At 34.9% G+C, this 16,776-nt stretch overlaps 1 protein-coding gene across 4 annotated transcripts in view; it reads left to right on the top strand.

Moving 5' to 3' along the window:
- The window catches only part of LOC131591529 (ubiquitin carboxyl-terminal hydrolase 15), a 61,541-nt gene extending 45,013 nt beyond the window's left edge, over positions 1-16,528 (top strand). For 3 of the 4 annotated variants that reach the window (XM_058862335.1, XM_058862334.1, XM_058862337.1), the window contains 14 exons: positions 5,144-5,317; positions 5,666-5,824; positions 6,503-6,727; positions 8,340-8,423; positions 8,523-8,617; positions 8,788-8,976; positions 9,767-9,882; positions 10,012-10,287; positions 10,580-10,650; positions 11,021-11,136; positions 13,021-13,170; positions 13,574-13,677; positions 14,229-14,317; positions 14,635-16,528. In XM_058862335.1, coding sequence (XP_058718318.1) covers positions 5,144-5,317; positions 5,666-5,824; positions 6,503-6,727; positions 8,340-8,423; positions 8,523-8,617; positions 8,788-8,976; positions 9,767-9,882; positions 10,012-10,287; positions 10,580-10,650; positions 11,021-11,136; positions 13,021-13,170; positions 13,574-13,677; positions 14,229-14,317; positions 14,635-14,820 — 2,034 coding nt within the window. In that variant the 3' untranslated portion in view covers positions 14,821-16,528. Of the gene's footprint in view, positions 1-5,143; positions 5,318-5,665; positions 5,825-6,502; positions 6,728-8,339; positions 8,424-8,522; positions 8,618-8,787; positions 8,977-9,766; positions 9,883-10,011; positions 10,288-10,579; positions 10,651-11,004; positions 11,137-13,020; positions 13,171-13,573; positions 13,678-14,228; positions 14,318-14,634 lie in introns of those variants that run through there. The other variant, XR_009280416.1, reaches the window with a different exon arrangement.
- The last annotated feature ends 248 nt before the right edge of the window (positions 16,529-16,776 follow it).

Below are 16,776 nucleotides of genomic sequence, written 5' to 3'. Positions count from 1 at the left end.
TCTGTTTTCTTTTAAAGAAATCATTTACTGTAGAGTATTGGATTCTGAAATAATAGGTTCAATTCCATTAACGTGCCAATAATGTACCAAAAGCTCTGCTTTGATCTCTTCCATTCAGTTCATGCTGGTTGTGGTCTTCCTTCAACAGAAGCAGTTTAGTTTATCCATTTTCCAGCTGATTGCCACTTTTCTCAGATCTCTGTGCTTTCCAGGGAGCATTGAGGCCCCTGAGTGTTCACACAGGAGCCATTTCTGCTTCAGAAACCACTGCATTTCTCACACAGCTTCTCTTTGATCTTCTCTCATGTACAGTGAAGATGGTTTGCATCAGAGCTATTATCAGTGTTCCTTGACAAAGAGGGACAATTCCTTCTCATAGCTTGTTCTCCTGAGTCTGACAAACTTGCGTGAAGGATCTTACCCTGTAAACATACTAGGCAGAAATGTGAAAATCCTGACAATGTCTTAAATTTTGTTGCAAGTTCTTTAGTAGTTCTTCAATCTGTAGGTAAAGTTAGGCTTACCCCTTTATCCTTCTAAGTGATTATTGTGAAGAGACCTTTGCTCTTCCAAGTAGGGGTTTTCAGTATTAAGAAGCTCAGGACAACTGGAGGACAGATGATGAAGAGATTGGTAAGATCCTCTGTGGGATTAGAGACAGCTGGAAGCTGAATTAGAGTAAGGCCATGAAGGTTAAAATACCACTATGTATCTCCCAAGTGTTTTTCTATTCCCACTGTTCCTTAATTTAAAAGAAGCAATAATTCAGTATTCTTATTTTGGTTGTATTGGAACTTTTGTATAGTTTTTTTTGGATTGTTCTGAAGGGAGTATTCCATGTATTTATTTTATTTCAGTGTGAACACCTAAGGCATGATGTTTTCTAATTGGGCCTAAATGTCTGCTTTTGCAGATCCAAGCATGAAATAAAACAGGAAAGACAAAAGGAACTGTGTAGATTTTTTAAATATGGGTTCAAGTATTCATAATAATATCTATTTCACAAAAAGTATTTGGAAAGCAGATGTTTCATTCACATTCACTTAGGTACATAGCTATATTCTAAGCAGAAAATAAATTAGAAAAAATGAGTCTCATTAAGCATTGCTGTGCTGCCACCTGTGGATGTTTCCCAAGTATTACTTTCCTGTTTCATTGGGACATTACAGATTAGAGCTCTGTAGAAAGGTTTGGGGTTTTTTTCTTTTACAGTGAAAACCTGCGGGTTCCAAAATTCTCATTTTGTGATTAAAAAATAGGATAAGAAAAAAAGTAAATGTTTTCATTAAAAACATTGATTTTTTTTCCAAGACACTGATTTTTATGGGTTTTTTCCATCAGTGTGATTATATATATCTGACTTCTGAACAAGCTCTGCAATGGGTATTTCAGAAGTTTTCTCTCTTCAGAAAGCTGAATAATATTCCCTCTAAAGTTACTTATGGCTGTGAGTTTACCTAGATAAAAGATAGCATATTTCACCAATGCCTGAAATTATGTTTTTATTGCTCTGTTTCAGTTGCCATAGGCATGTGGAGTTTGGATTAAGGAGCATATTAACTAAGCGCTTTTTCCATGTCTGGTAGCATATAGACAAAAGTAGGATAGACATGTAAAGTAAATCACTTTTTCTCCTATGACTTGTATCTTCTTTTCAGTCTGGCAGCTCTTGCTAGAAAGCTGAAATATTAAATTTCACTGTCCCTTGCATAAAATTCTTAGTAAGTTGTACCTGAAGCTGAAGAACCAGGACACATAGAGGAATATTCAATTTTCATTTTCTCAATTCATGATCCTACTGTCTCTTTCTCATTTTCCTCAGTTCAGTGGCATGATGGGTAGTGATGTTTTCTTTATTTTGGAAGTTTATTTTTATCATTATTTTTGTGCAATATTCCATATGGGGTGTGAAGAAATGTTTCCTTGTTCCCTTAGGATTATAGGATGATTCGTGGAACTTCAGGAGGTTTCTGGTGCAACCTCCTACTCAAAGGAAGGTTGGCTCTGAGGTCAGAACAGGTTTCCCAGGGCTTTATCCAGTTGGATCTTGAAAATCTCCCAAGAAGGTAGAGCCTCTTAGTTCCACTGCTTGACTGTTCTTACAGTGAAAACTTTCTTCCTTATATTCTTAACCTCTCATGTTTCAACTCATGTCCATTGTTTCTTTTTTTCCTAGTACTTTCCATTGTGAGGAGCCTGGTTCCATCTTCCCCTTAACTTCCATATAGGTATTAAAGGGCCACTCTTGGGCATCCTTCAAACAGTCTCTTCTGCAGCCTGAACAAGCCCTGATGCTTCAGCCTTTTTTCACAGGGCAAGTGCTTCTAAGCCATTGACTGTCTTGGTGGCCCTCTTTGTTCTTTTTTTTTTTTTTTTCTTCTTATCAGTTGTGTTCATGCAAACTCTTATATCAAAACGATTCCATACTTAGATCACAGAGATTTAGAAGACTATGACTTGACTATTTGTATTATTATATTTACCCCTTTGTGAACATTTCATAGGACTGGTAGACTTGCAAACGTTATCGTAGGCTGGTATTCTATACAGCATTCCAGTGAGGCTGCAGCATTGAGATGTGCATGTATACACAGATATGCATATATGTGCATGTGTGCATAACACTAAAAATAATGACTTTTTTCTTTTTCATTTTCCTGTGCATCCTAATAACTTTTTTCCAGGTTATTAATATCTAACATGGAAGTATGATTTCAGTGTTTTAACCTTGTCATGCTGAAGATTAACCTTCTCTCCTGTGGTTTGTCTCTTGGAGTTTCTGCCTTCTATTCCATACTTCCCACAATCTTTTCACTAAATGACCAGTTCAAGTTCAGAGAACTTTACAGAAATTTTATTGGTTAAAGAAAACTTGTAGAGACAGCAGTACCTGAAATGAAGTTCCATTCTGTTACCCCTTTAGTTCACAAACAGTTTTCCATAGTTCTGCTGTATTTGTTTGGCTATTTTGGCTGCTAGTATTCTTCACCTCTTGGTATGCTTTTAGTTTACTTATTATCTGTGTTTTGAAACAAACAGGAAAATCCAAATCACTAGGTTGAACAGGACACACAAATATTAACTGTCCAGTAGATTTCCTTGGTTCTAATAGATGCTTTTCATAAGGCTTCCTTGATAACCTACAACATATCACATGAGAAAATAAGAATGTAGGATTCCCTTCTTGTTGGCTTTTGGATGCTTTTTTTCCTCTGACTTTAATCATGATCTTAAATAATTCTCCATTTTCAGCCTTTTCAGAGAGCAAACGTGTAATCATCTAGCTTTGTCAGTCACATTGAAAAGATCAATGCATATGTGGCCAACTTCATTCGCTCCTTTAGCAGCTACTTCTTAAAAAATTTTGGTATCTGATATTTTAGAAAAATTGTCAGCTCTATACCTCAAAACTTGCTGTGTTGAGATAGACATTTATGCATTCCAGTACTACCATCAGTGTCATCTTATGTTGTAATGTGAACATTGTTAATGGAAAAATGGGAATATCTGTAGTAATCTTCCTAACTCATACTACAAATGTTAATTAATATTCTGAGAAAGTTACAAAACCAATTAATCAGGTGAAAGCTAGAAACTAATAAATTATCTTTTTGGTAGAATCCAGATTGTCAGGACATTATATAATGCTCGACTAACAGACCTGTAGAAAAATACACTATTTTTGCATTATTTGGTTCCCTGTGCTGGACATCATTCACACTAGACTGAACAGTTGAACTGATTTCATCTCCTAAACCAGCCCAGAAATAATCCAGAAGACAACACAGATCTGTCCCCTTACCAGATCTGTCCAGAAGACAACCAGATCTGGTAAGGGGAGTTGGGATCACCACTACTGGAAGCAAAAGCTCTTTGCTATATAGCAAGAGAGAAATAAGATTTCTTCAACCCTGAGTGTCCAAAAGGGTCTGTAATACCAGGAATTTTTTTTTGCAGTGTTGACAGATCCTGAAAGCTTTAGGTGAGGAGGAAGAGAAAGGAAGGAATTTGATGTAGGCATGAAACTCAGCTCTCTACAGCATGTGACTGGTTTTGCTTTGTAATATTGCACAGGTATGATAGGCAGACATAGGAATAACTGGTTTTTGCCCCACTCAATAAAGCTGCAATTCTTCCAGTCTAATTCTTGTATCTTATGCAGTAGCATAAGTGGAGCTCTTCCCCTTGTTTACAGAGAGGCAGACGAGACTGGTGAAATACTTGACCTTTCCTCAAATCTTTTGATAAAGGAAAGAATGCAGAAAAGCCTACAATATTTAATGGACAAACTCAAGAATATATGCTAAGGCATGCCATGGGCATTATTCCTGAGTGATTGAAATATGTTTAAAGGAGTATGAAGAGGAGCACACAAAAATTCAAAGTGAAATTGTTAATCATACTTTAGTGATTACATCCTGCTGTCTCCAAATGCTGAGAGAAGAGACAAACTGGTACAGAGGATAAGTGATTATTTCAATCTAAAACAAGGTACTTGCCTTCCTTGGATTAATTTCAGCTCTAAGCAGCATCACAAGATTTAAAAGAACAAAAGAAGGGCTGCAGCACTGTGATTCGAGGTCTAGTCCCTCTAGCATAGATTGCTGCCTCCAAGAGCATCCATAAGCTGGTACTAGAAAAGAGAAGGAAAAGGCCAAGCATCCTCACCTGCCCTCGCCTGCCAAAATAAATCTTTTTTCAAGCACTGCTCTGAATACGGTATAATTTGAACTAATAAGCCCTGTTGGTTCTCTCCTCCAAGCACGTATGCACTCTCCACACATCTATTACAACTTGCAGCAACAAGTTTCATAAAGCCATGCATGTCTCAAGAAACACCTTGTTTTGTTTGTTTTAAATTTTGATACAAATTATGCTGTCATGCTGTGATTGGTTGGACTGCTCTGTTTTATAAATTTTGAGGCAAGGCTCTTGGCAGATATTATCTGTGCATAACTTGTAATGACAGTTGTAGCCAGTCTTGGTTTAGTCATTATTTGTTTCTGGAAAAGATTGTTTAGGGTTTTTTCTCTCTTCCTTCCAGGCACTAGACCTTATAGTTCATGGCTACTTTAACAAAATGAAAACATTCTTTGTTTAGAACTTAATCACTGTTCTAAAAAGTCTGTATTATTTTTTGCAGTGTCTGAGCAACACACCTCCTCTTACAGAGTACTTCCTCAATGATAAATACCAAGAAGAACTGAATTTTGACAATCCTTTAGGAATGCGAGGTGAAATAGCAAAGTCTTATGCCGAGCTTATCAAGCAAATGTGGTCAGGAAAATACAGCTATGTTACCCCAAGAGCATTTAAGGTCAGTAGGGAAATTACATTGAATATACATTGTTAGTTTCAGTTTTGTAATTCTAAGTATATAAAACTTTGAGAAATATGCACAAAAAAGATATTGGAGTACTCTTTCACAGTACGCAGTCCATTCACTGAACTGGTAAAACACTTGGATGTGTATTTCAGTAGGTGTCACCTGTCCTTGTGCTTTGGTCTTTGAGAATTAGTTTTGACTTCTTGTCTCCATTGAAAAGCTTACCTTTTATAACTACGAATTTTACCTTTTCAATGTGCTGCTGCAGCATCTCAGAAGTATCTTCTCTTTCTAACAGTTAAGGTACCAGAAGTGTTTTACGTTTACTTTTTTTTTTAGACACAAGTGGGACGATTTGCACCACAGTTTTCTGGTTATCAGCAACAAGATTGTCAAGAGCTACTGGCTTTTCTCTTGGATGGTTTACATGAGGATTTGAACAGAATCAGGAAAAAGCCTTATATTCAGTTAAAGGATGCGGATGGGAGACCAGACAAGGTATGGGTTTTGGAGCTGATCTTCTTTGTTTTAGTCAAAGTTTTGTGCTGTAAGGTACTTCCACATGATTATGCTCTGGAAAGTTGGGAAACTGATTATGCAGGGCTTTTTCTGGAAGGCATTTTTAGTAAATAGGGCAAAACTTTAAAACTGAAATCTTGAGTAACTATAAATTTCTGTTTATTTTTAAGATAATGAGGGGGGATGGAAGGATGGTAAAGCCTTTTTTAAGAGTTCATTAAGACCATCTTGTTCAATTCAATGCTGAGTTCAGTTGGGAAAAAAAAATTCCCATTCTGTTGTTCTTCTATTTTTATAGCTACTGTATGCAGCATTCTGTCTCTCTCCAGTACTCTTACTTTAGGGAACCTCTTATTTTGTTATTTTTATTATAAGTACAAGTTAATTCAGATGGAATTTTTAGGTTTATCTGCTTTTGTTTTTCCCCAAGCTACTTGAAATTCACTCTCAGACTATGTAATACCACTGATGGGATCTCTATCCTAGGAAAAGCATACATCTTTTAACCTGTTAGTAGTAACATTCCTTATGGGTCCTTTGGAGTGACATGCCTCTGTTTAAGGTGGTTACTGAGAATGTATCAAGGACTTTCATGATTAATTCTCACTATTCATTTCCTACTACTTTGTCATAACCCAGGTCATGTTTTGTTTACAGGTGGTTGCTGAAGAAGCCTGGGAAAATCATCTAAAGAGAAATGATTCCATCATTGTAGATATATTTCATGGCCTTTTTAAATCTACCCTAGTTTGTCCTGAATGTGCTAAGATATCCGTAACCTTTGATCCCTTTTGTTACTTGACACTTCCATTACCCATGAAAAAAGAGCGCACTTTGGAAGTTTATTTAGTTAGAATGGATCCCCTTGCAAAGCCTATGCAGGTAAGTGGCTTAATTTATGTACAAACACTTTGATTTATGAGGCATTTACAATGAACCCAAGTTCCCTTACACAGTGCAAATTCATAAGCAAGTTCAACAAGCTTTATTTTTCTGATGTGTGTTCTGAAGTCTCATTTAGGAAAGTGGGGAAGACTATACATACCTGAGGAAGACTGTACATACCTTGTACAGTTACAAGAAGGAATTGGTAATTTCTTTATGGTTGTGTTAATAAGGCTTCTTTATCTTTAAAATGTATGCAGACATAATTTTTTGAGAGCTGCTGTGCTGAATTTTTATGTTTTTTGTAGAAGTATTTATACACTTAGTCCATAAGACTTAACTTCTTGGTTTCTTAATTAAAAAAGGCAAATATTTGTAATAAGTGGTGCAAAAACCCCCCAGGACTAAATATATTAGGTAGTCTTGAATTCTTCAGTGCTCTCACCTCATAGTCAAAAGAAAAAATTTTAGATGAGATTTATTTATGAAGAGTATCCCTTTTGCCTTTTTTTAGGAAGGGGGTGATATTAACACACCTTAGAATGTCATAAAAAAAATGTACGTAAGGTTATCATAACCAAGTCATGGTTAAGTGGTTCTAGCTGTACCTTATACGGTAAATGAGGATAGTGAAATAAATGCAACACAGGCAGTTACACAGGCATCCAAAAAGGCTCTAACACCTGAAAACAGTACCATAAGAAGGAAAGTGGGAGAAAAAAGTTTTCCAAGGCAATATGAGTTGGGGAATTCAAAGGTGAAGGGAATTATTAACTTATAATGGGAGATGAGTCTGCTAGAAATCTAATTGTGAAAATAGGGGACACACAGTAGTTGCACAGGGGACACAAAGTAGTTAAAAACTACTGAAGTAGTCGAACATGACTCATCACGTGAGATGGTTGTGCTGGAATTAATAGTTTGGGAAGAGTACCAGTTCAGTAGAGTTTTTTGTGAGTCAGAACGATTATAAAGCTTAAATGCATACATGCTATACTTGGCAATTAATTACAGAGTTAATAATAGTTTATTTCTAATTAATACTGTCTTTATTATGTGAATAACAGGTAAGAGTTGTGTGTGGAGTTTTATTACAAACTGCAGATGCACTGCATAAGGGAAGCCACAGAGCGGTTTTCTTTGACTTTAATCATCAAGTTCTTTTTGCATGCAAAATGAGAATCTGTTGCCTGCCATTGCTTTTTTCCCTAGTAATACTTTATAAACAACTTGTGTTGTATTATAGGTTTCATAATCTTTTTGATAGTATGTATAGTATTTAAATGCTTAAATAAGGATACTGTTGAAATGCAAATCTTAAGTAATTTGTACTGTTAGTCTTCTTACGGAAAAAGTAAAACAGCATTAAAACCAGCATTATATAAACTAATAAATGGAGCATACAGTGTGTGTGTGTTTGTAAAGTTGTGCAGATAACTACTACATTTGAAACAGCTTTTGGAATTTGTTAGTTGACCTACATACTTTACACCATAAATTTCAAAAGTATGAAAGAAATACGTGATATATGCTGAACATGTGTCCTTTAGGTGTTTTCCTCACGTATATTTGTTCTCTTAAGAAATTAAAATTATATTTTCCTTTTTAGTACAAAGTAGTTGTTCCCAAAATTGGAAATATATTGGATCTTTGCACAGCATTGTCAGCTTTGTCTGGTGTTGCTGCAGATAAGGTAAGAGTTCTCTTAAGTATCTCTTACATAAAGCACAACAAATAACATTTTAGTGTGTATTAGCCTGATTTAACAGTGTATACTCCATTTTCTTTTCAGATGATTGTTACTGATATATACAATCACAGATTCCACAGGATATTTGGCATGGATGAAAATCTAAGTAGTATTATGGAACGTGATGACATTTATGTGTAAGTGTAGTTAACATGCTTCATGTGTCTTTGCAGCTTGTTATTTGCCAAAGATTAAAACCTAGATACCAGATAAAGATTAAACTAGGACGGGATATTTTTTTATTTTTCCCCTTCATAGCCATATCCATGACTATTGTTCTTTGTATTTCTGATTGTTTTTCTTCTAGATTTGAAATTGCTATCAATAGAACAGAAGATACAGAACAAGTCATAATTCCTGTTTGTTTAAGGGAAAAGTGCAGGCACACTAGCTACAGCCATAGTGGTTCTTTACTATTTGGTCAACCTTTTCTCATAGCAGTGCCTAGAAACAATACTGAAGATAAACTGTATAACCTGCTGCTGCTAAGAATGTGGTAAGTTTATTGTTAAATGAAAAATTAGTTTGTTAAGAATAACATTAATAGTTGAAGTCAGTAGGTATGTACTTTCATGTGGCTTTCTAACATAGTAATTAGATTTGATTAATTTTATTTGCTTTCTGATGAATATTAAATATAAAATTTTAGCCACTAATGTGGATTTTAGTTTGATTTTTTATTAGCATGACCTCATCCAAAAAATATTTGAGAAGACAGTAGAGAGTCATTCTGTATTGTTAAATAATTCTCTTGTATGCTTAGCTGTTTGTTAGGTCTTGGTAAAGTGGAACTGTTTTCCAGTTATTCTGCTATACTTCCTGTATCTACTGTTCAAGTTTATATACTAATTTATGTTGTAAAAGTACATGGTAGACACTTTCTGAAACTAGACTAGGATTACTGTTGTTATATAGAAGATACTAAAATCATATAACCTCCAATCTAAATTCTTCTTTTTCTGTTGATTTAACCTTCTTTGTAAAATGGTTAATGAGGAGCTAAAAAAAATGAATTCTGGACAAACAGAGAGTGAGACCAAGAATCAAGTTGTCTCAGATGAAGTACCTGCCAAAAATACACAGTCATGTACAAGCAGGTTTTGTACGTGCTTTTGAAACTAGACACGTTTGGCAATAAAACCGATAATCTGAGTCAATCAGAAAGGAGTGCAGAAATACAGTACACTAGCAAGGACTTGGGATAACAGTTTCATTACCAGTTTGAACAATGAAAATTACTTAACAATCCCTTGCTTCTAACTGTTGCTTTCACTTGTTACATTTAGCCGATACGTAAAGACATGTACTGAAAGTGAAGACACTGAAGGTTCCCTGCATTGCTGTAAGGACCATGGTATCAATGGTAACGGCCCAAATGGAATACATGAAGAAGGATCTCCAAGTAAGACTGGACTATCTAAACTTGCTTAGTATTTGGTGTTGAATTTGAAATGCAAGTTAACTCTCTAGTGTTTTTCAATTACTGTCACTCTGTCTCATTTCTTCCTCTTTATTCTTCCAATTGCTTTAGGTGAAATGGAGACAGATGAGCAAGATGATGAATCCAGCCAGGATCAGGAACTTCCCTCAGAGAATGAAAACAGCCAGTCAGAAGACTCAGTTGGGGGCGACAATGACTCTGAAAATGGATTGTGTACTGAGGATACTTGCAAAGGTCAACCACTCACGGGGCACAAAAAGCGATTGTTTACATTCCAGTTCAATAATTTAGGCAATACTGACATAAACTACATCAAAGATGATACCAGGCATATTAGATTTGATGATAGGCAACCTAGGCTTGATGGTAAGTCACAGGGAACAGAGTGGGCAATATTTGATTCTGATACTCTTTTCTGACTCTCACATTTCATTTTCTTTGTGTGCTGTTGGATATATTTTTCTTTTAAATAGTAAATTCTGTATAACTAACATTTATTGCTGTTGACTTTTTGAAAGGCATATTATTTTATGTGCTTCATATCTTTGTATTAAATTCATTATAGCATTGTTTAATTTATTTTGAAGAGTGTTTGCCCAAAGTTAATACAATTTCATGTAAAGCAAGAAATAAGATAAAACATTTTTTTTAATCTTAGAAAGATCTTTCCTTGCTTTGGATTGGGATCCTGAATTGAAGAAGAGATATTTTGATGATAGTGCAGCAGAGGTAAGCTGTTTATGTTGCTCCCTTTTCCAGCACAAATAGAAATTAAACATAAAAAATGCAACTTAATTAGTGTGACATACAAGGTTGTAAGTCTTCTTCACAAGAAGAAACAACTGTATCACTTTTTCACATTATTCTTAGTAAATATGTTGTTGTAAATAAACTTTGTATATACATCCAAGTAATTAGCAAATCTGAGGCTTATGAACTGGGAAGTGAATCTGAAGCTGTGGCAACTTTTTACTTGAATGGTTTCTGATCAGTTTTTCCATATATAGGAGCTTTGTAGTTACTGTTTATAGTAAGACGACATCACTAAAATGAGTTTTGTTTCATTTGTTCTCTTAACTCAAGAAATACTTCTCTTTAGGATTTTGAAAAACATGAAAGTGTGGAATATAAGCCTCCCAAAAAGCCTTTTGTGAAATTAAAAGATTGCATTGAGCTGTTCACAACAAAGGAAAAACTAGGTGCTGAAGACCCATGGTAAGCACAAAAAATTTAAATTATGTTCTATGGTGGATTTCTCAAAATTAATTCAAACCACACTTGAACATAGTTAAGCAGTCGATTTATTAATGGTATTTTGAATCTTGTTACTTCAAACATTGTTGAAAATTCTCAAAATGCTTTGTTTTGATCCATTACTTAACCAAAATTTTTACAATGTACAGAAGGTTATATATGTAAGGAAGACATTTAACACATTCGCAGTTCAGAAGAAGGGTCAGTACATAAGGTGCTCTAGTGTGTGGACTGTGACGGACAGCGAATGAATAATATTGTGACAAATTCAGTGCAGTTATTTAAACAAATACTCCTTTCTGAGATGAGAGAGGTTGATGCATACTGTAGTTTCTTTATGCAAATACATAACTTGCCTTGCATCGATACATGAAATAGGGATAAACATATTGTGCATAAACAGCAAGTTTATGGGATGGGGATGTTTGTAGAACACATGTTCTAGCCATTAGGTTTTTGGCAGAGACTTTCATTCTATTGATGGTTCTTCCAGATTATAATTCGGAATCATATCTAAATATTCATAATTACAGTATGTTCCCATCAGATCCTTTTTTCCGGGAGTTTTCTAGCAGATAACAATCTTTCATCAACACCTAAAGCTCAGAATTAAGTTTGAAAAGGAGTCTTCCAATTTTTCTTCTGCAAATACCTTAAAGTTTTGGAGATCTCCAAACATTGTCACCAGAGTGTCTCCTATATTTGTGCAGGGTAGGGATTTAACTTACAAAATCTCATTTTTTTTTCTGGGTTTGCTAGATTATACAACAACACTGGATAGACTGTTTGAGATACCATTTAACTCAGGTATGGTGAAGCACTTCCATTTTGGCAGCACATTTTAAGCAGAGTATTTTAACTACTAAATACAACTGCAGAAGTCAAGCAGCTGCTACTAGATGCATCTCACTGGAGGCCATTAATCACATTTTTCTTCATTTGTTAGGTCATCACAAGTCTAATCTACAAGAGTTCATCATCCCTAGTCCAGCACTGTTTGTATTCTACATGTTCTAAGCCAACTGGGAAAACAGATTTTCAATTCCAGCCTGCCCTTACAGTTCTCCTATTTTTTTGTCATTTTCTGATGTTGCTATTTATTTAAAGCCGCTTGTGCAGTCTTTTAATTAGAGCTCATCTTTTTTCTTTTTTCCCCCCCTAGATTTTTACTTGTTAGATGCCAAAGTGTAGAATATGCAAACTACTTCACAGAAGAGTTGCTTCTATTCATTCTTACTTATCTTCCTCCCTGAGCATTCGTTGCTGAAAGATTGAAGTATGCATTGCAGGGAACAGAAATTTCTAAGTCACAGCCTGTTTAATACTTGCCTACTAAGAGGGGAGGTTTCTAGTAATGAGTTTTTCCAGGTTCCAGTAGTCACTGTTACCTGATTTTATATGGTAGATAGGATAGAATTTGGGTGGATGGATGAATTTGGAAATTGAAACTTGAAGGAACCACAGTTGTCTGGTTTTTTTGGGCTTTTTTTTATGGTTAGTTTCATAACACTTGATCTTTTTTTTATATATATATAAAATATAAATAAATATAAAACAAGAATGCTGTGTTTTAACTAAGGATACAGAGATCTGATCAGGGATATAAGGGATGAGAATCCAATATTGGGGAATGCTGCTTCTGTTTTTAAAATTATGTTGACCTTCACTGGGATCACACTTGCACATTTTAAACTGGAAGGGATATCTATGGCATTAGTAACAGAAGGTGAAAAGTGTGTGGTTTTTGCTCATTCAGTTCCTTCCATGCATGTGACTTTCTCTTCAGTAATGTATTTTAACATACATACGGACTACAGTTACTTAAAATTGATGTTTTCCTTTTAGGTATTGTCCAAACTGTAAAGAACATCAGCAAGCTACTAAGAAGTTAGACTTGTGGTCACTGCCCCCCGTACTGGTAGTTCATCTGAAGCGCTTTTCCTACAGCAGATACATGAGGGACAAGTTGGATACATTGGTTGACTTTCCAATAAAGTAAGAAATTGAAATATTTTGATGTTAGAAGTGTGAAAGCATGACTAGGGGCATGTGTTTTAATATAGCAATTACATAAAATGGGTTTGCTCTCAGCTTCCATGAGAGGATCCAGTAAACTAATGACAAAACGTTTCTGAGTTAAAAGTGTAAACCTGGCAAAATAATAATAATAATAATAATAATAATAATAATAATAATAATGTACAAATACGGAAGATTGCTGATTCCTGTTCCATTTCTCGCAGAGTGAAAGAGATGCACTGGCAGAGTAGCCTGGTGTATTTTTCCAGGCCATATAAAGGGCTCTGAGACCACCAAACTGGATAAAAATGCTATTAACATTGACTTTTGGTTGGGTTTTGTTGCTTATTTTATTTTGTTTTGTTTTGTTTTTTAACAGTGACTTGGACATGTCAGAGTTCCTCATTAATCCCAATGCAGGGCCTTGCCGCTACAACTTGATTGCTGTCTCCAACCACTATGGAGGAATGGGAGGAGGGCACTGTAAGTTGATTTCAAGTGTCATCATTCTAGGTGACAGCTTGCTTTCCATGTTGATTTTGAAGTACTGATCACTTTGAATCAATGGTGTTTTCCAACAGTTGAGGGACAATTTATTTTTCGTTCCCTTGAAATGCTTTCACAAGTATTTTAACACAAAAATCTGTGTGCAATGAGCTTTCAAGGGTAATTGTAGGTTCTTTGATACTTCTAACAATGCTTATTGTGAAATAATATGAGCTATTGTACTCTTAAAACTGATTTTGTCTTGCTTCTCTGTATTTTTGTTTGTTGTGCTTCTCCTTGAAAGGAGAAAAAATGACTAAGGGATTGTATTTTGACTGTCCTTTTCAGTATACATTGTTTTTAGAAGGCAAATGTTAGTGATTAAACTCTCTGCTAAAAATAAAGTGTTAAAGATGTTTAATAGTGATAATGAGGTTTAGTTAGTTAAATATGAAGTGTTTGACAGTAACACACACTGTGTATTACAACTGATTGTATTACATCTACGGAGATACAAAATCCTGAGACATTGTACTTTCTTGTCCTAGATACTGCTTTTGCAAAAAATAAGGATGATGGAAAATGGTACTACTTTGATGACAGTAGTGTGTCCACTGCAAGTGAGGACCAGATAGTGGCAAGTATCTTTTATGTTTCCAAATTTGAGATTGTTGGTGTTTTCTTGTCAGGGCAGAAAAAGTGAAGAGTAAACCACGAAACCTGTTAAATTTTTAGGCAGTAGTTTGTGTTCTTTCAAAGGACCATACAAACCAAAAATGTTTTACTACAAAATGCAAAAATAACTTACATAAACAGTCTGGATTTCTTTGTAATTTTACCTTGTATACTTGGAAGCAAAGAAAAAGAGTTACTAACCTGGATTGTAAATGTTTTGTAAATTGTAAATGTTTTGTTTGAAGCCTCTTGAACATACTCTACTACCCTCTTTTACAGTCCAAAGCAGCGTATGTGCTCTTCTACCAGAGACAGGACACAATCAGTGGAACTGGCTTTTTCCCACTTGACCGGGAAACTAAACAAGGTGCTTCAGCTGCCACAGGCATCCCACTAGAAAGTGATGAAGACAGCAATGAAAATGATAATGATATAGAAAATGAAAATTGTATGCACACTAACTGATGGGAAGAACTAGAAGCCATAAAAGAGACTCTCTTGCTGGGGATACGGATTGAAAGAGTGAAAATGCCCACCAAATTAAGAATAAAAATCTGAGATGGGGAGTTTCAGATAATAGAATGTAAATCTTTATTACATTTTAATATGTGCAGAACTTGAAGTGAAACAATAAAAACTTAAACAGAAATTGTCTCTAATGCATTTACAGTCTCATATTCACAAGGTATATATAGGAAATCACAAATAAACCCCTTTTAAGTTTTCTGCTGCTGTTCTGATGGATTATGTTTTCTTTTGTTTTGGATGTGAATTAATAACTAAAATATTAAATCTGTGGACTTCTGACATTAACTTTCCTAGTACTGCAAGAATACTACTGCCAAGTCTAGTTTCTGGATGAATATATACATGTTCCTTAGGCTGCCAACAGACTACAAGTAAAAATGTCATAAATACCTAAAGTAGTTTTCTTGAAACACCAAATTTTTGTTTCTCCCAATTTTTATTTCTTTTTCTTTTTAATTTGGTCACAATAGAAGAAATAGCTTGAAAAAGGTGTTTTAACCTTTTGTGACATAGTGGAACATCCAGAATATTACGTTCATCTTTCTTCTGCTGTGGAACAGGTTCTGGATTTCATGCTGCATTAACAAAAAAGGTTTTCAATTAAATGTAAGTATCCATTGTTGCTTGTTGGAATCTACTCTGCAGACATAATTCCTGTTATCTTGCTTCTAAGACATGCATAATTTTTTATCTGATAACAGTCCAAAATTTAAATTGTGCTATAAGTTCTCTCTCCCCAGTTTTTGCAGTTTGACAGCTTGCAAACTACTCTGTTAAGGCCAGAGTTAATAGTATTCTGTATCCATAGTAATGACTGTGTATCAGGCTTAGTTGAGAATTTTTTCAATATGACCCGCCTTTAAATTGTTAATTTACAAAATCACTTTAAAGGTAGGCCTGTTAATTTTCTTTGTGTATTCCGGATGGAATTCACCATAGCCTTACAGTGTATCTGAAAAGGTAACTCATAAGAGAATTGGCATTTGCATGTTCAAGTCAGAACCTGTACAGTATACAAGGCATACAAACTCCAAGTTGGATTTCAGTTAACTGTGTTCAGGGGTCCAGGATGCCAAAATAAGTGTGACAGTTCGAAACATTTTTTGATTTGCTGCTTTCCCATTGATCTAGTTGGAAGAATGTATTGTTGATTTGCATACAATACTGCCTTTGAGAGGGGCTCTTAAATGTGGGGGCACATGTCACATATCTACTACCTGGAGAATTGGTTTGTGTCCCACTGTTTAAAATTTAAAAAAGAAAAAAGCAAAAAGTATGATGTTCTTCACTTGAACTAATCAAATACAATAAGTTATAAATTGTGTATTGTAAATAAAAGTTCACTCTGTGAGTGCACATTTTGGTAAATTATTTATTTATGTTAGCATTAAAAAGTTTAAAAAATTGCATTTGACCAGGATATAAATGAGATGTTGGACATGGCTTTGCTTTATACCTTGATATTAAAACTGGTGTTTCATCCTGGTATTTTAAAGCTGCTTTGAGGTTTGTTTTTTTTTTAATGTAAACTAACCTCCTGCATGACAGAGGTTAAAATTTTGTCTGCACTTGAGTTCACTTGGGTTTACATTTGAAATGCGCATGTTTATTTATACAGATTTCAATAAAGCTATTCAAGGCCTTATTTAGTGTTCTATTTTGTTACAAATTCTTTTCCCACAGTGCTTGTGTCATGGGTAGTCATTGAGACTTACATTCTCAATTACAAACTGGTTATGTAATGACCAACATAGAACAAGATTAATAGTATTTCAAGTAGATAACATATATAAAAAGGTTTTCTGTCATTGGCCCTAAAATATGTATAAGGCTGCAAAAACAATATCGTAATTTTGTTTGTAAAAGTAATGTTGTAACAATAATCAAATGCAA

This window comes from Poecile atricapillus, chromosome W (assembly GCF_030490865.1).
Source record: "Poecile atricapillus isolate bPoeAtr1 chromosome W, bPoeAtr1.hap1, whole genome shotgun sequence".
Classification (NCBI taxonomy): domain Eukaryota; kingdom Metazoa; phylum Chordata; class Aves; order Passeriformes; family Paridae; genus Poecile; species Poecile atricapillus.
Note: the sequence above shows the minus strand (reverse complement) of the source record. Positions and strands in the feature narration are given on the sequence as shown.